General features: G+C 38.9%; 1 protein-coding gene and 1 long non-coding RNA gene across 2 annotated transcripts in view; one reads left to right on the forward strand and one right to left on the reverse strand.

Annotated features, from left to right (window-relative positions):
- Positions 1-349: 349 nt before the first annotated feature.
- Positions 350-22501, reverse strand: part of LOC134797502 (homogentisate 1,2-dioxygenase) — a 28280-nt gene continuing 6128 nt past the window's right edge. Inside the window, exons 4-10 of the mRNA XM_063769745.1 lie at positions 17031-17208; positions 8334-8454; positions 6356-6486; positions 5786-5940; positions 2371-2497; positions 1649-1830; positions 350-1423 (exon numbers count right to left, since the gene is read on the reverse strand). Of these exons, the coding sequence (XP_063625815.1) occupies positions 1289-1423; positions 1649-1830; positions 2371-2497; positions 5786-5940; positions 6356-6486; positions 8334-8454; positions 17031-17208 (1029 nt within the window). The 3' untranslated portion in view covers positions 350-1288. The remainder of the gene's footprint in view (positions 1424-1648; positions 1831-2370; positions 2498-5785; positions 5941-6355; positions 6487-8333; positions 8455-17030; positions 17209-22501) is intronic.
- LOC134797245 (uncharacterized) lies at positions 12622-15371 on the forward strand. Its single transcript, XR_010145058.1, has 3 exons — positions 12622-12767; positions 13498-13716; positions 15120-15371. It is a non-coding gene; the product is annotated as an uncharacterized LOC134797245 (long non-coding RNA).

The following is a 22501-nucleotide window of genomic DNA, read 5'->3' on the forward strand; positions in this document are numbered from 1 at the left end:
TTGACATTTCTCAGTGTTTCTCTCTCAATTAAAATGTACACAAGTAAGATCAAGAAGCACAGTACCAAGAAAAAAATGCCTACAGTTTTTCTTAATTATTTAACTTATAAATACTAATTGAAAATAGAACAAAATTATTCCCCTTATATTTTTTTACAAAGTTATGTAAGTTTCATAAAAAAATTGCTAACAACATCTTATTACTATACATCGGTAACTCGTGGCATTTAGGTAGCACTTAAAAGATTAGTTTAATTAATTTCCGTTTTTTAGTGGTTTCTTTTTCTCGACTCGTATAGGAAGAACATTGTCACATCACTAGTCTGTGCCTGCTACCTAAATGCCACGAGTTACCGATGTGTGCTCATCACTAATCTTTTAAGTGCTACCTAAATGCCACGAGTTACCGATGTGTACTTATTACATTGTAGTACACGTAATAAGTAATAACTAATAACATCATGACGTCCATGACATAATAAATAATGTCATATTCTCATGAGAAGCGGGCCAGTACCAAGAAAAAAATTCCTACAGTTTTTCTTAATTATTTAACCTATAAATACTAATTGAAAACACAACAATATTATTCTTATTATATTTTTTACAAAGTCATATAAGTTTCAAAAATAAAATAGCTAATAATATTTTATTACATTGTAGTACTATATATGATTTATATTATTTATCCTTCTTAGGCTAGGGTTTTTATAATATGAATATAAAAGTAAAATATAAAAACACTTACAAAACAATAAAAATACATATAAACACATTATAAAAAACTTAACCGCCAGCAGCGGGGCAAAGCCCAAGCTACCGGTGGTCAGGGCTGCAGCGAGAGGAACCGACGTACTATCCGCGCCGTGTCCAAGATCACCGCCTTCTGCATCTGACCCTTGATCCAATTTATTATTATTATTGTAGTACTCGTACCATCGCCCACACTGTTAACTGACAGTTTGTAAACCTTATTAAAAAGGCATAAGGTGCACCGATGGACAGTTAAGAGTGTTGCTGTTTGTACACGTAACACATAAAAACAATAATAACATCATGATCATGACATAATAAATAATATCATATTTTCATTACGGACGCGTGACAATGATAATGACAGGATCTTTTAACGTGTCTATTTCTATCGCGGTTGTGAAAAAGTTGTTTCGTCTATCATGCCATTATCACGCGATAACCGTCCCATCAGTGCTTAAGATAAAGATGGATGCATTTCATCAGCTCAATCATCTACCTCATTTCATTATCAACTATTATGCGAAACTTTATTCTAAATGTTGATCTTATCCGAGAAGAGTTTAGGAAGCGCCTGCCAGCACTCGTGATACTTGGCGTCTAGTTTCTGACACGTCTCTGCTCCCCACTTGGTTATGGCCATGCTTAGTGACGACTCGAACATGAAGGCCTGTTGGAATTAAAAATAACATTGAAATCAAGTTATGTACATATCTGAGAATGATTCAGCGGCAGAAAATGGTATCAAATCAAAGCAATTTTTAGATGTCTGAGCTGTGAGGAGTCGCATGGGAGTCAGCAACTCAGCACATATTCTCCGCAGAAATGGTGCGTGTACTTTGATAATTGAGTATGGCTTCCATGACTTAAGCAGAAATCCTCCTTAGCCTCGTACCTGAGTCCCTACAGCTATCTTCTGCGGTGTGAGCTCCGCTCGCGAGGCAGCATTGAAACACTGAGCGTCCGGCCCGTGCGGCGTCATCATGGAGTGAAGCGAGGCGCCGCCCGGCAGGAACCCTCCCTCCTTGGCTTCGTAAGCGCCTAGGATCAGCCCCATGAACTCGCTCATGCAGTTCCCTGGGATAATAAATTGTTCACATTGATAGAGTCAATTCGGATAGGACCAGCAAATGGCGGGAAAGAGGGGAGGCCTTTGCCCAGCAGTGGGACACTCCTATAGGCCAATAAAAAAAAAATAGAGTCGATTCCTTTATAAATTAAAACACTACGGGCAACACTAAATGCAGCAATGCCAACATTGGGCTAATTAATAGGCAAGAGTATAAGAATGAAGCGAATCACAAGCCAACACAGTAACCCTATGGTCATGAGCGTAAGGGAACCGTCAAATGCAAGTAGAACACGAGGAGCGGTATTCAGCACAAGTCGTGTTTATTTACTTATTTCTACATAAATACAAGACGCGCTAGTAAAAAGTGGCAACATTGTCTTACTTTTTTTGGTCTTGAATTACGTTTTGCAGTATAGTTCGAATAGGTCTTGTGGCCGTTGTGAAGACTTTTTAAAACAGCTACATATTTATTTTGGGCACCTTATTCTGAATTAGCCACTGTTTCTGAGTGTACTGTAAAGTAGTAGGTATATTAGTAAACTTACTATGATAATATGGTGGCCGGAAAGTATCCTCCTGCACGGACCAGCGCGGCGGGAAGATGACGAAGTCGGCAATGGCAACCCCGGGCTTCGTCGACGGACACGTCAACACCGTGAATATTGAAGGGTCCTGGAGACAATGTGATCAATATAGATGATCAAGCGAATCTTGTCACTAGGAAAAGGCGCGAAATTCAAATTTTCTATGAGACGATATCCCTTCACGCCTACATTTTTCAAATTTGCTGCCTTTTTCTACTGACAAGATCTGCTTGACCAACTAAGCAGGCCCATTAGGTTATACAATCTTTACGTAGAGGCAAAGCCGAAATTATGAGGCAGCTGCCCCGCCTGTGCCTCTAAATTTATAGCTAATACAGATGGCGCTGTACGGCTCCGTATATTTTATGCGGTGACCGTTTCGTTGTCAAATGTCGCCATTTCACAATGCGCCCTCTTCTTTAGCTGTCTAATTCGGGGGTACGGTTTTTTCTTACACTTTACATATCTTATACAATAAAAAAAACCGGGCAAGTGCGAGTCGGACTCGCGCACGAAGGGTTCCGTATCATAATGCAAAAAAAAAAGAAAAAAAAAAGCAAAAACAAAACGGTCACCCATCCAAGTACTGACCACTCCCGACGTTGCTTAACTTTGGTCAAAAATCACGTTTGTTGTATGGGAGCCCCATTTAAATCTTTATTTTATTCTGTTTTTAGTATTTGTTGTTATAGCGGCAACAGAAATACATCATCTGTGAAAATTTCAACTGTCTAGCTATCACGGTTCGTGAGATACAGCCTGGTGACAGACAGACGGACGGACGGACGGACGGACGGACAGCGAAGTCTTAGTAATAGGGTCCCGTTTTACCCTTTGGGTACGGAACCCTAAAAAAACAGGTTGCATTCCGGGAGTGCCGGCAGAAGTGAAAACTCAATGACATTGTAACAGTTTTTCGATCAGGTCACGTGTCCGTCTTACGTCTTACGAATCTTACGGTCACGTGACCTGTCGCGAGTTTAACATTTTTACCCCATCACAAAAAGTGCACAGCGCCGCTAAAGAAGTTTTCTCTTCAAAAAATCAATAACTCTGGTAGGAACGAAGTGACTTACCCAGTAGTCGAACGACATGGAGTTGATGACCGTGTAGGGCACGTAGTTGCCGTGCCACGCCACCACGTCATAACTGTGGTAGCTACAAAGTGAAGTGACTTACGCAGTGGTCGAAGGACACGGAGTTAATGACCATGAAGTTGGCGAGGTTGTACTTGTAGGGCACGTAGTTGCCGTGCCACGCCACCACGTCGAACGGCGAGTGGCGCTGCTGTGCAGCGAACAATGCGCCTCGGTATTCATACATAACTGTGGTAGCTACAAAGTGAAGTGACTTTACGCAGTGGTCGAAGGACACGGAGTTAATGACCATGAAGTTGGCGAGGTTGTACTTGTAGGGCACGTAGTTGCCGTGCCACGCCACCACGTCGAACGGCGAGTGGCGCTGCTGTGCAGCGAACAATGCGCCTCGGTATTCATACATAACTGTGGTAGCTACAAAGTGAAGTGACTTTACGCAGTGGTCGAAGGACACGGAGTTAATGACCATGAAGTTGGCGAGGTTGTACTTGTAGGGCACGTAGTTGCCGTGCCACGCCACCACGTCGAACGGCGAGTGGCGCTGCTGTGCAGCGAACAATGCGCCTCGGTATTCATACATAATAACTGTGGTAGCTACAAAGTGAAGTGACTTACGCAGTGGTCGAAGGACACGGAGTTAATGACCATGAAGTTGGCGAGGTTGTACTTGTAGGGCACGTAGTTGCCGTGCCACGCCACCACGTCGAACGGCGAGTGGCGCTGCTGTGCAGCGAACAATGCGCCTCGGTATTCATACATAACTGTGGTAGCTACAAAGTGAAGTGACTTACGCAGTGGTCGAAGGACACGGAGTTAATGACCATGAAGTTGGCGAGGTTGTACTTGTAGGGCACGTAGTTGCCGTGCCACGCCACCACGTCGGACGACGAGTGGCGCTGCTGTGCAGCGAACAATGCGCCAGGAACCGGCCCGCTATCCCTTATAGAGGGTTTTGCATAAGGCTTAACTCACCATACCCTTTGCCAGACGAAACCCTTTCATTTTGCTTTTAAAGCCCTTATATAGCGCTAGCCCATTTGAGTAATTGGTAGCCCAATATTACCCTTACAAAACCCTTATCATCCGCTGCGCATAAGCCATATGGCTTATAAGGGTCACCCTTATACCCTTATATAAGGGCTTCCCTTTTAGCATATAAATGTGCTAATTTAAATCGTCTGTCTTCTTCATAAAGCACACATTACTTCGAATCCGAGCGATCGTCGGCGGCGGCGTTCGTTTCATGTTTGCGCGCTTCCAACTTCCAAATGATGGAATTTACTAATACTGTCTCTTTCACGCAAGGCTGAACTACGACAATACTAAAGGGAAAGCTTTATAAAAAGCGCTTAATGATAAGGGTAACCCTTAATAAGGGATTGCAAGGCGTATAGGCTAGCAGTAAGCAATTGCAAAGGGCTAGCCTTATGTCTGGCTAAGCTTTTCGGTAAGGGCTAGCCGAATTAAGACGAAACAGGAGCTGAGTTTTAAATATTTTAGGTAAATATACCCGTCTCGCTAACGGAAGCGGCACCTAAAAGTAGTGCGATAAGGACAAGGCGAAAAATCCTGCGTAAAAATCTCAAAAATCGAGGTTTCGTACTCCTCTGTTTCCTCCTCCAAAACTTAACCAATCGTAACCAAATTTGGAAATCTAAATGATTATGAAATTATCTGTGTCGGACCGTTTTGCTTTTTTGGCTAATTGATATCAGTTTTGAATGCCACGCCTCTCTTTGCGGCATAGTCAATTAGGCCATTTTGGCCATTTTTGAAGGGCTCTAGCGCCTTAAAAAACAAAAATATCAAAAAAGCAAAACGGTCCGACACAGATATTGATAATATTAATCTGTGTTGAAAAAATCATTGCTCTAGCTTCAAAAACCACGGAGGAAAACGAGGAGTACGTTTGTATGGAGAAATGACCACTCCCGTTGGCTCTTAATGGGCTTGCAGTTCAAATGGGAAAGCCTTTACAATGTGTTAGCCTTGTTTAAGGGACGCCCATTGAAAGGCTTTTATCGCGGAAAGGGTTGTCCGGTCCCTGCAATGCGCCTCGGTATTCATACATAACTGTGGTAGCTACAAAGTGAATTGACTTACGCAGTGGTCGAAGGACACGGAGTTGATAACCATGAAGTTGGCGAGGTTGTACTTGTAGGGCACGTAGTTGCCGTGCCACGCCACCACTTCGAACGGCGAGTGGCGCTGCTGTGCAGCGAACAATGCGCCTTCGTATTCATACATAACTGTGGTAGCTACAAAGTGAAGTGACTTACGCAGTGGTCGAAGGACACGGAGTTGATTACCATGAAGTTGGCGAGGTTGTACTTGTAGGGCACGTAGTTGCCGTGCCACGCCACTACGTCGAACGGCGAGTGGCGCTGCTGTGCCGCGAACAACGCACCTTGATATTTGCTGATTATTGTGAAATCTGAGAATATAAAATTTGTCATGTAAATTTTCTATTTGATAAGCCGATTCTAACGTATTAGTGAGAAATCATCAATAAAAGAAATTAATTTATGGTCAGAAATTACATTTTTGGCCATGCCCACACATCCTACGCTTACCCATTGACGTATAATATCTAAGGACAGGCTAATGGGACACTAAAAATGGTACTAGTTCAGCGGTGTTACTCACGAATTCCAGCCAATCGTGCAGTCTAACGCAACTAGTTGCGACCAAGAGCGCGCGTAATGCGAACTCGTCAACCAATCGCGCGCGTGATGCGAACTCATCAACCAATCGCGTTGTAGCGGTTCCACACCGCTGTACTGGCCCCTGTCGTGCCTCATTATTATTGCCCGTAAAGCCAGTCCCTAGATATCTATGTCAATGCTTACCGATATTGTCCTCGTCGTGATATTTAGCGACGGGTGTGAGGAAGTCCCGCGGGTTGGCCAGGCCGTTGGCTCCGATTGGACCCAGATCTGGCAGCTTGAAGTGCCCGTCGAACACCTCTAGGATATAGCCCCTGGTCGAAAAACAATTAAAATGTGGGTACAAACTACTAAAGTAGCTTAGAACAATAGTAGAGATAAAGTCGGGTGAGTTTTTCGGCTCAGTATATTAATTTGTAGGGCAATGCGAGTGGTTATATACCTACTACCGAAATACTGTCACCTGTACCTACTAAATGAAAGAAAAGAAAGAAACTTTGCTTTTAAGTGGACCAAAAACCATACAATAATAGCTATTTCGGAGAAAAACTAAGCAGGTAAGCAACAGCTGTTAAGAAACTCAGGACTATGATTCCACCTTTAACATTATGGGGCGTTCCATGCCAAAAGGGTGTCCTTATGAACGGGTTATTCCCACTAGTTACCACCAACTCGGTTTAGTGGTAACTACTGGGAATTTTTATTCCCAGTAGTTACCACCAAAATTTTGGTAGAGTTAAATACTAATAAAAACACTATAAATAGTGTAGTATAAATATATAGAGTAATTTAATAAATAATTATAAGTCGATTAGTGTTTTAGTGAACTCCCTTAAAAGTGACCAATAATATTGAAACAGTTTAACCGGTACTAGTACAAAAACTATGATATATGTACTTAAGGATAAATTTAATAATCCATTTAGATGATTTTTCAAGTGATTTTATTAGGTAATTCAAAATAACTCTATTTATACTATTCATACCTACTGTTTTTATTAGTATTTAACACTAACAAAGTTTTGGTGGTAACTATTGGGAATAAAAATTCCCAGTAGTTACCACTAACCCGAGTTGGTGGTAACTCCTGGGAATTTTTATTCCCAGTAGTTACCACTGGTAGAAACTTGGTGGTAACTAGTGGGAATAATCCTTATGAACCAATAAGTGCATATGCACAAGGAACCTGTGACAGGAAGCCACATATTAGGGTACCTAAACTCGGAAAGTCACCTCAGTTTATCTCTACTATACCCAATGTTTATTTTATTACAAGATTTAGAAGTGAACACAGATTGATGTGGATGTACTTTAATAAATTAAACAATAACTAATAGAATTAGACTTCGAGCAACACCGGCTTCCGACACATCGGAAGGGAGGGGCCCAAGCGATATCTCACCGTACAAATCTTTCTGCCATTTTTCGCGGGGGGAAAGGTGCACACAGTCGCACTTCTCACACACTTACATACAAAATCCAATCTGTAATGACGACACAAATACATAGAAAATGACACACGTCAAAGACAAATCTTGCAAACCTCGATCTCTTTTTGTGTACGGACGAGTGACAAGTGTCACAACACGCACACTAACACATTTTTGTTGAAGTATGTTATTGTATTCTGAGAGATGAGAAGTCGGATTTGTCGCTCGACCGATCCGCAATTTGTACTGAGCGAGCAAAATCGATAAATCCAACAATTACATGAGACTAAAATATAATAATTGTGTTTGAATGTAATTAAACGTATGATATGTAAAAAAAAATATTACAAGTGAAATGTAACACTTTCTTTTTGTAAATTTGATGTCCCCGACCTCTTTTTATAACAAAAAACCGAGCAAACAGGCATTTTTGTGCAGCAGTGTTCACGCGCGCGTCTGGACTCGGTCTAGTGAAAAATCCAAGTGCAACTAGTTTTATTACCCGCGCTAGATTAGATTGACGCGCTAATCTTGTACCTCGGCAGAGGGGAAATAGTGCGAATGCCGCCTCCCTTCCGTGTTGCTCGAAGGAATTAGACCAAGAAAAGTCTGTACTTAGCGATTTTTATAGCTTTTGATAGGTATCTACGCAGTGCAAGTGTTATTTATAGGTACGTCATAATTTCATAGAAGTTTGACGTTAAGAATGTTTTTAAATGAGTAATTATTACCTTGATGGCCCATCCACGGCGACAGCAAACCTCATGCCCAGCTGAACTACAGCGATCTCGTTGGGAGCCACCTCCATAATGCCGAACTCCGTCGTAATCCGCAGCGTGCCTTGTTGGGGCACTGGAACAAATAAGATTTTTTAAATAAAATTGTTGTAAAAATGTAGGCACAGAGGCTCGACTTTTCTACTGCTACTGCTAGGTTTCTTTACTGACCACGGAAAAACTTTTTTGTTTTCGGTGCCACTACCGCATGCAGTGGGGAGACACTCCTGACTTCGGTCGAACTCGGCTCCGTTCGGCTCAGCATTGCTCCGAGCAATTATTAGGGTTGGCACCACTTGACTTCCTTTTGCGTGCACGACCACAGATAAGATAATCACTTGAATTTTGACAACCCTAAATTGCCGAAAGGGATAGTGCCACATATTAGAAAGGGATAGCATGATTCGACCCTGAACCGCTGTCAAACTTCGGGTTTGTAGGAAGTGTCCTTTCTGTACGGTAGTACTATTATTAAATTTTCACTTCTCATGCTCAAAACGTGCACCTTTATGTCGTGCGTAGACGACATAAAATCGCATTTTATGCTCTAGAGCATAAAGTAAAATCATCTATTACAATTTTCTTTAGTCTTGAATAAATACGTTAAAATAACCTAAAATATTTGATTTTTTGTATATTTTCCTCGCAATCGAAGTGAAAAGCAGAGTGTACAACAAGGGCATAAATGTCAATTTTTACCCTCGTCTACTATTTTGGTCTTCGCTTCGCTCAGACCAAAAAATTGCCTCGGGTAAATATGGGTCACTTTATGCCCTTGTTGTACAATCTACTATTTCTTCTGTATCGCATTCCGTAACAGCGCCACCTGTCACTCTACTCATGGTAACACCAAAGACAATAATTAATTCTCTTTGGTAACACTCGTTTTACTTCAACTGTCAACGGTTTGAACTTGAACGGCCCGATTCGAACAATGCTTATTATAAGTCACAGCGATACAATACCAATCTAAAAGTTACATTTATTTCTTATTTCTTGAACCAAAAACGACACTTATGACACTGACAGATCGGTATCGTATCGCTGTGACTTCTTAGAAGCATTGTTCGAATCGGGCCACAAGTTGTACCTATGTTTTTCGAGGTCAAAGTTGTTTTTCGGTATTCAGATTCACTTCTTGGAAAATATAAAAAATATTACGCGTCTTGGTATCGAAAGAAGCGGGCGCTCAAGATTTAACTCAAGATTTTAATTATTTCGAGTGCTCGTGTGTTAGCGATCAACCATCATAATGGGCTCTATGCGTTTCCTGCTGATTTTAGCCATGGCTGTACTTTTTGTGCACAAAGGTAAGAAAAAGTAATATTTAGTTTTTATTACAGTAAGTATCTAGATTATTAATGTTTACGAAAATTTCATTTAGGGATCTTTGACCCACAACTTTAGTCGGTTCACTTTTGGCTAGGCTAGAGAAAGTGTAATCTATGAATATACTCGTAAAGCTGAGTTATAAAATATTATCAGCCAGTGACTACTCACATTAATATACTTATATTTATTTTCAGGAGAAAGTCTTAAGTGCTGGGTGTGTGACACCAGCAGCATGCATTTGGGAGGATGCTCTGATCCATTCCTAGGATCTCCTGATGTAAAAGAAGACAATCCTTTCGTCAAGGACTTAACATCGGAATCAAATCAAGTTCACATACAGATTCTTCCTAATGAGACTATATTTACAACACAAACTGTTGATAATGGATTAGAAATTTTCTGTGTCAAAATAACTGGAAAACGTAAGTTTTAGGATACATTATAGTACATATAGTATAGTATATTTTTTCTATTCTAAAAGCTAAAGCTTTTTGGAATGGAATATTCAAAGATTAAAAAAATAAAGTTGATATGTTTCTTTGCAGTTCTGGGGGAAAAATATGTAGTTCGTCAGTTCGCGAAGGGTTTCCCGAACATCACAAGGAGCTCTTGTGTTCCGAATCTTATTGGCTCCCGGGTTCAAGAAAGGCTTGGAGGAACGATTGAAACATGTGATACATGTGCAGGCGACTTATGCAACGGGGCCGTCGTATTGGGCACAACCGCTGTACTGCTGGTGCCACTTCTGTTATTGTTGAAGTAAAAAAAAATATCTTCTTAGATATTATATTAACATCTTTGTTTGCTTTGTTTAATACTTAATTTACGTACTTAAGTACTATTAGGTTAAGTATAGTCACAGGAGGGTTTGTTAGGTAACATATCTATCTTTCAGGACAGTTTCTGCTGATAAGGACAGAGAGTGGTATAGGTATGTTGTTTCCTTGTCCCTGTAGCTCTTAGCAGCAAGATTATAGCAGAAAGTGTCCTGCAACAGGAAATAACTCCTGTAGGTAAGAATAGTTAGTAATAAGTTTCAGGACACTTTCTGCTGAGAAGGACAGAGAGTGGTATAGGTATGTTGTTTCCTCGTCCCTGTAGCTCTTAGCAGCAAGATTATAGCAGAAAGTGTCCTGCGACAGGAAATAACTCCTGTAGGTAAGAATAGTTAGTAATAAGTTTCAGGTCACTTTCTGCTGAGAAGGACAGAGAGTGGTATAGGTTTGTTGTTTCCTTGTCCCTGTAGCTCTTAGCAGCAAGATAGCAGAAAGTGTCCTGCAACAGGAAATAACTCCTGTAGGTAAGAATAGTTAGTAAAGGACTCCACTCACATCAAAACGCGTGCGAGTTTATCGATAGATTGAATTCGTTTCACCTGCAATGTATTCCAACGCATTACTCTCCTTTGCGTCGCGCAGTTAGGTAATAAATGCGTGGCGATGTTGACTGGCGAATGGGGCAGTTGCCTCATTGTAAACACGCTCTTTTGGTAAAGTGATAATGTCTAATTTCGTTTGATTTATGTGCCATATATATGTTTAACCTCATGAATGTTCTATTAATGTGTTTTATTTTTGTGAAGAGTCCGTCTGAGGTAAATCTGCACAGACTAAAGTGACAAAGTGTGGAGTGCCACTATAACAGTTTAGAAAAGTCTGCAGAGTTGGCTTGGCCCTACTCATAAAAGTTTTATTTAAGAAATTGATTCGTTTAGGTCCTGTGTTTTTTATTGATAGTTGATAAGCCATTGTGTAAGTACTTAGGCATTTGGTTATTTTTTGTGTTAATTGTATGATTAAAACCTGTCTTATTCGTTTAAAAATATTATGTTCAATGAATACCAAATTATTAGAATGATAATAGATATGTCCATAAAACTATAATTAAAATAATATTTGTTTTATTATTCAAAGTAAAATTATATTAGTTTAATTAAAATTAAATAACGTAAAACCTTTTGTATAAATAGATAAACAATCTAAGCATAATTCTTGCCCGAAACCGTTGCTGGTTAACTGGAGAATACCTAATACCTACTAATACCAATGGTATTATAACTAGAGATATGGTATAAGTACCTAACCCTAACCATAACAAGCGTAAAAAGAATCCTCTACTGCCACGGCAGCAATCTTACACTCACATCTTTATTGTTTACATAGTAGTACACTTATATACGCAAAAGGCGTAAGAGACGATATAATTAAAATAATTCCTATGGTAAAAAGGAGACGACTAATATATGTTTGTAAGTATTTTGTCACTTGTACGATTAAGAGCAAACTGTACAATCATCACAAGGGATCAATTCTGGAGCGCGTATAACTTATCTATAATTATAATATATCATTGCCTAATGCTTCCTACATGTATGCAGTCAAGGAGATTAAACGTACCTTACATACCTACCTATTAACCTGACTCCGAATTACCTATCGCATTTCCGTCAGCGTCGAATGTCATTCATTACTCAGAATGCGGGCCGTGTAATAACATCATAGGTACTCGGGGAAGTACATGAAATCTGGCAACATCGAAACTGGGCTCACATAAGTACTAACAGAAAAAAATAAATACGCGATATTTGTCGAGACCTGCCTGCCCTCACGTGAAATTTGGGTCGATTCGGCTTTCAAAACGTGACTATATTTCAAGATTCTTTAAGGAACAAAAGGTCCTTTAAGAATTAAAAATAACAAATGTGGTAGTCGTACCTCACACCTATTCATATATACTTATACACAACAATCTTTATCGCCTGTATGCGGAATGTATGGGTTCTATTGTTTACTTATATAATAAAGAAAGAAAGAGACGGAGTTATCCTCGCTTCAACTTACTTACGCAGCAAGAAACACGCACTTTGGTTTGGGATAGCCACTTGAAAACTTGAGTGAGAACATATCTTTATTAGTAGAATAGGTACCTATTCGAAAGGACGCGTCGCGTATCTAAGCGATTTATATTTGCCTGTACTTATTTTGTTATTATATACAGTTATGGATTCTTTGCGCGTCTTGCTAGTTTTAATAATTGCTGTACTAATAGTGCAGAATGGTAAGTGACTATTTACTAACACTACAGCTTTAGATCAACTCATTTATTTTAGTAGAATGACTGGACGTAGTCTTTGCAGGTCAAGGGTTAGAGTCTGTGCGGAAAGAGTCTGTATGGGGCCCAATACATTCCAATACTCTTCCCTTTCCGAACAGACTATATTAAATTTCTGGAGATACCACGAATATTCGGCTTATTCGGCCTTTTTTAAAAGTATTCGGTAGGTGTAATAGTTATTTGAATATCGAATACCTATTATACCTTCTTATAAAGACCAATAACACCAGTTAGGTATTTACAAAAATAAATAATATTAGTATGTATCACACATCTGTCGCTTAACTTCAAACTCTGGTAAATCCATTCGACCCTCTCAGCAAATATCTACCCTATTACCTTTTCATAATACCTACCAAAATCGCATAATCTGACAGATGGATTTACCCGAGTTTGAAGTTAAGGGACGCACATTCCATTACATTAAAGGTACACTATATAATACATTATATAGTTATACATCATTAGAAAATTGTAATAGTGAAGAACTTTTATGACCATTTATTGTTTGCAAACATTGGTAGCAAATTATTTTTATCATAGGCTACGCTACGCTAGATTTGTTTGTATTGGTCGAATACAGAATAGTTGCCTATTCTTCGGGGCTTCTCTAATACTTGCCTAGTTAAATACAACCTAACCCTAAGTAACGAAATCTTCTCTATATTTCCAGGGGAATCGTTAAGATGTTGGATGTGTAACTCCAATGCTGTTGGCGACGGATGCACCGACCCTTTTCTCGGATCCGCTGACGTAAGATATGACTATAGGGTATTCACGAGGGATTGCAATGGTCCACCCTTTCTAATACAAATACTGCCTAATGGAACTAAACACGCAAATGAACTGGGCCCTGGATTGGAACTTTTCTGCCTAAAACTGACTGGAAAAGGTAAGTATTTATCATAATGTCAATGGAGACGGATCCATAATATCTACATGTATTGATAGTATTGACAGGCGTGGCTCACTCCGCGATTTCGTCGCTTTTCACCAATTTTGGTGGCTGGCCATAAGCCGCGCGTGGCGCTGTCGCCACCTAGCGGCCATATCTGTCCATCGTAACAGACACGTTTTGTTAGAGAGTCTTCTGTACCTAGTACTATTATTTATTCTGTGGTATTGATACGTTGTCTTCTGCATGGCCCAAGTAACCTCTGAACTTAAACTAGTGGCTCTGTGAGCTGTAGACCTCGCGAGCAGAGCTTTAAATAACATGTTGCTAAGAGCTTTAAATATAGTAATTAAAAAAAAAACAATACGATATTTATGTGTAAAAAAATACAAAAAGTTATAATATCCCATACAATTACTGGGGATCGAACCCAGACCCTCTGTGCAAACGGAAAAAGCGAACGTTTACAAACTGAGCCAAATAGTTCTTAGATGGGTTGACGAAATTTAGCTACTCCTTCTCAAATTAAAATTAGTTAAAATTAAATATCTCAATACCTCCGAAACCAGCGAAATAAATTTTCTGAATTTTTGGCCATTTAATCTATAAACATATCTCAAAAAGAAAACACTCGTATGGTACCGATACCACTATTTGTTTAGGCGCGAGCTATCACGACTCCGCCATTTTCAAAAAATTCTAAAAACCGGACGGACAACAATTTTTTATTTAGACATAGAATCCAGTCACAAAATTTCACGAGATTCGGTTAAGAATTGCGACCTGTAGAGGAGAACATCCGGACATACAAAAGCAAAATGCTCCAGTCGAAACGTAGACCTTCGCTACGCTCCGGTCAAATATGTGTGTATTTAGATAAAGCAGTGTATATGTACTAACTGTATAGTATAATTACGTACTGTTCCAATTTTATTTTTTATCTCTGATTTAAATTTAATTTCGTTTTTACTTTACTATAACTTTATTTCTGTTTTCCATGAATTTACAACTTGTAATACTGTTCAAGGGGAGGGGCACTGTTTATCCTAAAATACAGGGTAACCTACTTAGGAAACAGAGCTTCTGATTTGTTTTTAAGAACGTATTAGGTATTGAAGTACGAATGTGGGTTTATGAAACGAGCTGAAAGCGAGTATCATTATGTAGCAGTCACATATTCAAACATACTTATTAAAAAAAAAGTCAGGATCTAACGACGTAAACGACGCGATCCTGGAGAAATCAAGGCAACACTTGGATGGCATGCCTATAATCATTTTTAGAAGCTTATGGCATTTGCTCTCGGAAACCAATATTTTGCGCAGTGGACCTGCTGATGAAGACTAGAAATGCTGGCTCAATGGTTTGTTAAGTCGATTCTTAAGTTTTTTGGTCGACAGTTTTAGGAAAAGCAAAGTGGGTGATGCGGACATGCGCGTCAGGGTTTCCCAACCTCACTGAGACTTCTTGCATGGGTTCCGACCCTGCAAGTACAACAGGGGGAAACATAGAAACCTGCGACGCCTGCGCGGGCGATTTGTGCAACTGGGCTACAAGACAAGGACCGCGGGCCGTTGTACTGTTCGTGCCACTTCTTTTGTTGCTGACGTTGACGTAAAGTGTCGGTGGGATCCGTATACCTAGTCACCATCAGATATCTAGTCAAAATGATATATAGTTACACCAAGAAAAGTCTGCAGCGATTTTGATGGCCCACGCAGTACAAGTGTTATTTACACATCATAATTTCATAGAAGTTTGACGTTTAAAATTACACTTTGCACTGCGTGGGCCATCAAAATCGCTGCAGACTTTTCTCGGTCTGACTCTATCTGCTTTGATATATCTAATGATGACTGTGCGAAACAATATGTGACGTTCTTAATCAAAAGGTACCACTTTGTCGCTTACCATAAGAACGCTCTGATAGGTTATTCGTATAAAGATATAGGTAAGGTATCTTTATACCTATCTATCTTTATATCTATTTTTATGGTACCTACAAGCAAAATTCGTCTTTACGGTAAGTGACAAAGTGGTACCTTTTGATTGAGAACGACACATATGTCCTAAGTTAACACTTAAGTGCAGTGTATTCGGGTACTACCGAATAACTTCCGGATGTCGGGTAATTCCGAAAATGGACTCCTTCTTGTAAAATTATGGACGATTTTGCAATTACTTACCCACCATTCGGAAGTGATTTGGAGTTTACCCGATTACACCTTTTATCTTTTTGTACTTGATTTTGCTATTTGCCATAGACATTGGTATTAATATCTATAGTTTTATACATAAGTTTTTGATATTGTTCAAAAAATAGAAATAAGGAAATTGTTTTGTTTTCTTTCTATGTTTAGGCGGTTTGTATTTTTAAAATTATAAACTTCTTTTTTCACTTAGATTTTTTTTATAATTTGTCTCGTTAATTCTTTGTTTGTACCTAGTTTAATTTAGATATTAGGGTCAGTTTTAGATACACATTTATGAGATAGTCATGTATGACTCCTACTTTCGTTTGTGAAAGCGACATTCAATACCTATAAGCTATGTTTAGTTTGTAATAATCGTTTGCACTTAACAACAAAAAGACAATTCTGAATTTCGAAAATAATTATAAGTTTTACTATACTTAAAATGTGTTTTATTTTCCATAAACCACTACCTGAACATACTCATGTGCGATTCTAACTAAATACGAATACGAAAATACAATATAGTTGGTACATTAGTTACATTACACATGTATGTACATGTTTTTCGTAGGGACTTAACCTTAGTTACCGTCGACTCCCGATATTTTTCTATTTAAATATTTAATGTTGTCATTCTATTCAAACCGTTTTATGCACCTGTGTATAGGTACGTTATGTACGTTAGGTTAGACAGATTTATTACGATTTATTTGTCTTCTGTAGATAAGAGTATGTTAGGACAAGTAAGTACGCGGTCTCCCGCGCTGCAATGTGTCCTGGGCTGTAACCGTGAAAATCGAAGTTCGCAAATTGCGGGCATCTTTCTCCGTCACTCTAATTAATTAAGCCTTCATTGGAGTAAAAGAGAAAGATCCCCGCAATGTACGAATTTCGGTTTTCGCGGTAGCCCCCCAGGTCTGACACGAAGTCCACTGGGGACCTAGTCAAGATGACAATGTTGATAGAATACGCTAATCGAAACTTGATGTGACTTGACGTGATTTTTCGTAGCATCAGTCACCCCAATACATTTTTTCTCTTTGTATGGTGTATGAGGTATATATCTAGGTACGATTGTCATCTTGTGACCAGCTAGTGTTGTATATTAGGACATACCTATGAGGAGGTCTCCATCGCTGCTATAGAAGGCGCTGCGCTCCATAGACTTGTTGCACAGGTAGACGTGTATGGCGAGTCCGTTGCGTGCCCGCGGGTCGCCCGCGCCGCACACTGTATGCAGGCCCGATACGAAGTCCACTGGGGTGGTTGGCAAGTCGAAGGGCAACCAGCGGGACTGAAACAATAGATTGACATTTTGAGAGTGTTTCTTTTATTTTTTGCCAATTTTATTATTGTGACACTTTTGTGTTATTTCTAGCAAAGATATATATAACTCCGTATAAGATGTGGAAAGTTTAAGAAACAAACGTGCCTCGTAAACTACAAGTAAAATTGACACTCGCTCAGATGGCGCTAGTACCTTTAGCCTATTCTCGACTAGATGGCGACCTAGGTGATACTTAACACATTTCAGTGAAAGAACATGGGTTCAATTTAGTCACAAGGCATTCTTAATGTTTTAGGTCTGTATCGAAAGATGGCAGTAAATTTGAAAATGTCATCGTAATGATTGAAGCGTCGATAGATGGCAATTAATTCAATTAGTCGTGTAAATGAATATATAACCTATTTTTATATCGTTTCGTTTTAAAACTATGAAAACAGGAAAAAAGGTTTTTAGCTTAATAGTAGCGAGTTAATGGTAACCGAACTACAGCTTGGCAAAAAAGAGTATTAGAAATTCAAAAGTGGCAACACTGTAGTGTCGTCCCGTTTTCTTACATAAATTGGTTTGAAAGGGACGACACTCCAGTGTTGCCACTTTTTAATTTCTAATCTTTTTTGCCAAGCTGTATCTGAGTGTTGAGAGTATGAAACCTGAGACTAAGGACAAATGATAATAGCGCTGTCTCTGCTTCTCCTATTGAAAGTTCGAACTTCGTATTATAATCGGTCAAGCAAATCTTGTTAGTAGAAAAAGGCAGCAAATTTAAAAATTGTAGGCGCGAAGAGTTATCGTCCCATAGAAAATTTGAATTTCGCGCCTTTTTCTACTGATAAGATTTGTTTGACCGAGTATATTATTATTACCTTATCTTCTCTACATACATATTTCTATAATACTTGTTTTTAGGACTAGGTAGACGGTTACTAATGCCCTTATTCATGTTACCTTGAAAATTGTAATCAACGCCAAGCAACAAAATGCACGTAAATAACCCATATATGTAGTATCATGTCGTGGAATATGGGGCACAAAATGTAGGTAAGGCGAACAGGTTAAATAAAACATTATACACCGAAGAATACTCTATTGCGTTAACAATTTATTTAAAAGCTTTACTTCAACTCCATTCAATCATATATATGGTACAAAAAACAAGTAAAAAAACAATAAATAAAAATAACATGACCTGGCAGTTACCTCGCTTAACGCTTCAGTCTGGCAGTTCAGCGGGGTAACGCGGCCAGAGCCTCTTGCCTTTTTTAGATGTAGTTTAGTTTAGTTTTATTTTATTTTAGAATAGTTTATTTAAAATAAAATAAATAACCTACTTGCAATAGTTTTTGTCAGAGAGTCATTTTACAATTTGTGTTAAAATTAAAAGGGATCTAACATACCATTTATTTCACAAAACAACCTCTTAATTAAAACTTTTTACAAAAAAAAGAAAACCGACTTCAAAAATGGTGAAATAAAATTTTATCCTTTTTAGGGTTCCGTACCCAAAGGGTAAAACGGGACCCTATTACTAAGACTCCGCTGTCCGTCCGTCCGTCCGTCTGTCACCAGGCTGTATCTCACGAATCGTGATAGCTAGACAGTTGAAATTTTCACAGATGATGTATTTCTGTTGCCGCTATAACAACAAATACTAAAAACAGAATAAAATAAAGATTTAAGTGGGGCTCCCATACAACAGAAGTTAAGCAACGTCGGGCAGGGTCAGTACTTGGATGGGTGACCTTCTTTTTTTTTTTTGCCGTTTTTTGCATTATGGTACGGAACCCTTCGTGCGCGATTCCGACTCGCACTTGCCCGGTTTTTTAAGTCTATGCGTTACCAACTGATATGTTTGAAGTCGGTGCCGTGCCAAATTTTGAAGCATACCATGATTTTGTTGCGATTCGATAAGGATGTACGTTGGATTGCCTTAGGCCAAGCGCGCACCACGATTTTAATTTTTGCGACACAATTTTAGAATCGCGCTGTAATATATCGCAGAAAATTCACTGCGCGCACTGCGATGAAAAAGTCGACGCTCTGTAGCTTTGACTCCGTACACAGTTTGCTCCAGATATTCTTTAAATTTAACACATGAGTAATGATGTCATTATACGGGTCCATCCATTTTCCATAGATGCGCTCTCGTTCCTCCCATACATCTTTAGCGAAAACAAATCGCAAGATTCTTTGCATAATGTCATCGGACATGGTTGTCGTGAACAAAATTAAAATTGCCTCGAGCACTACACTACTAAAATTTTAAGCCACCAGTGTTATAATATTGGGATACTAATTTCCCTATTTGAATAATCCTCGTGTTTAATGCTTGCTCTATTTTTATTCGGTTACACTTTAAAATGAATAGATAATAAAGTATCTCTGTTTACGACATTTACTTTTGCGTGACAGTACGTAGAAACAACAGTTGCTAAGTTACAACTGCCACGATGAATATTTGCTATTCACATTACAATCTAAGTAGCCAATGTTCTTTAATATTCCAGATACACATAAAGAATAATGACAAAACATTATGAACTCTAACTACTAGAATTAAAGTTGAATTTTACTAACGTACATATCTTTATGCATCTTTATGTATTTTGACTGATTCTATTTGAATTTGACAGAAGCCCTACCCAGTGGCGGATTTCCCATAAGGCACAGTAGGCCCGGGCCTAGGGCGGCGAGATATTAGGGGCGGCAAATTGTGACAAAAAATTCGCTGATGATAACAAAAAAATAACTCAAAATTAGGCCAGGCAACGAATTCTCAAAAAAAAGGTACCTATAGAGGGAAATGCTTGAAACATAATTTTTGACTTCGTACCTACCTAACTTTATTTGGACTATCTAGGAGGTGAACATATCAAAAGTCCCCAGCCGTATAGCGCTTGAGCCGGGGGAAGAGAGGGGTTTGAAGGTCACATTTTTCGGTTTTTCGCTTAACTATGCATTCTAACGACATGATCATTAGACAAAATGAGAGCTGGTTAAATTTGCTACAAGCTACAAGTTTTTCGATATCTTGAGGGCCCACCACACTTGTGCGCGAATCGCAGCGCGAAGCCGCGAACGCGAGTGTGGCGTCGATTTCGCAGATTGTTGACGCCTTCGCGCCTTGTTCCCTGTTTTTAGGGTTCCGTACCTCAAAAGGAAAAAACGGATCCCTTATAGGATCACTCGTGCGTCTGGCTGTCCGTCTGTCACAGCCTATTTAACTATTGGATCAATTAAGTTGAAATTTGGCACACATATGTATGTAAGATTGTGACCCAAAGATGGACGTGTAACGTAAATAAATGAATTTGAAATATGGAGGCCATTTTTGGGGGGTAAATGAGAACATTAAAAAATAAACATTTTCAAACTATATCGTGTTACATATCAAATCAATTGTAAGAATCTCCATTTTTTTTTTAATTTTAGGATAAATAGTTTAGCAGTTATTCAAGAAAATAGGCAAAACAATGACCATTTTGAATGTTTTTGTAGGTACATAAAAAGTCAATGTTATTGGTAAAACTGTCACTTAATTAAAATGAATAAGTATTTGCTTATTTTTTTCGTAAAACCTATGTTCCTATGATCATGTCACAGGACGTATAGTTTCTGAGATATAATAAGCGAAAAACCGAAAAATGTGACCTTCAAACCAAACCCCCCTACCCCCGCTCAAGGGGACTTTTGATATGTTCACCTCCTAACGAGTCCAAATAAAGTTACTAAGTTAAAAATGTGTCCCAAGCATTTCCCTCTAGGTATACCTTTTCGTTGCCTGACCTAAATGTAGTCAATATGATGGATGCTGATGCTGAGAAAGGGGCGGCTACAAGGCCTGGGGCCTAGGGCGGCAAAGACTGCAAATCCGCCACTGGCCCTACCGTATTTAAGGTTAATAAATACACCGTATACATAGTTTAATGCAATGAGATTTTATAACTCCTTAGTGAAAAAACCTCACGGTTTGTGTAAGTTGAGCTTTATGTCAATGCTAATAAAGATGTTGACGACAGCAAGGCTTTTACATTGATTTACGAAAATGAATAATATAATATCTTTTAATTATGTAGGTATTTCTAATTCCCGTTTTATTTTTACCCAATATTATATTTATTTCATTAATAAAATGCATATATAATTACTGTAATAGTCTATACCATATTCGTGATGGTTTACTCCGGGCCCAAAATCGACGATCTCCATTGTGTATGAAATTACAAGCAAATATCAGCCTTAATTAATGAGTTAAGTATTGGATCCGTTATGTTCTTAAATGTAAAATTAAATGATGTTAAACAACTTCTTCTGCAACGCGACATGCTAAAAACAGCCCAAAAAATTTGGGGCGATAGAGTCGGACCAAGAATAGTCTGCAGCGGATTTGATAGCCCACGCAGTGCAAGTGTCATTTATACGTAATCATTTCATAGAAGTTTGAGTTTTAAAATAACACGTGCACTGCGTGGGCTATCAAATCCGCTGCAGACTTTTCATGGACTGACTCTAGAATAAAAATGACACTTTAATAAATAAATATATATACAAGAATTGCTCGTTTAAAGGTGATATATGATATGTATAAGGCAAGATTCATATATTGGGTACGTATATCATATATTATGTCTTCATCATCAGACCCACTTCATCAAAATAGGTGGTTTTCGAGACAAAATACATCCATCAGGCGGGCCGTATGCTTGTTTGCCACCGACGTTGTATAAAAAATGCAACCAAACTACCATGCATTTCTTTAAAATGTTAGGACCTTCACAAAACAATTCCAGTCATTAAAATCATCTACGACTAGGTAATGTAAGTATAGTAGGGCCTGTCAGACGGACGGGATGGGTCACTATTACTTAATATCGAATGATTCCTGTGTTTTTCTCCATCCGCAAGTACCTACATTAGTATCTCGATGCATACATACAAACATTCATATAGATAGACAGACGGACGGGATGGGTCGCTGTTATTATCGAATTCTTCCTGTATTTTTCTACATCTGTAAGTACATTAGCATCGCAATGCATACATACAGACAAACACATATAGATATATAGACAGACAGACGGCCGGTACGAGTCGCTGTTAATATGGAATGCTTTCTGTATTTTTCTACAAAGCAAGCTACCAAGCTTCCTGCAAGTAAAGTACATTAGTACCTATCTCAATGCATACACACATCAAACATATATATATATATATATATAACTAGCTTTTGCCCGCGACTTCGTCTGCGTGGAATTAGTGACAGCGGCTAAAGTAAGTATAGCGCTTGGCTTGGATAATGCTA

The sequence above is a fragment of the Cydia splendana genome, chromosome 15, assembly GCF_910591565.1.
Source record: "Cydia splendana chromosome 15, ilCydSple1.2, whole genome shotgun sequence".
Lineage (NCBI taxonomy): Eukaryota > Metazoa > Arthropoda > Insecta > Lepidoptera > Tortricidae > Cydia > Cydia splendana.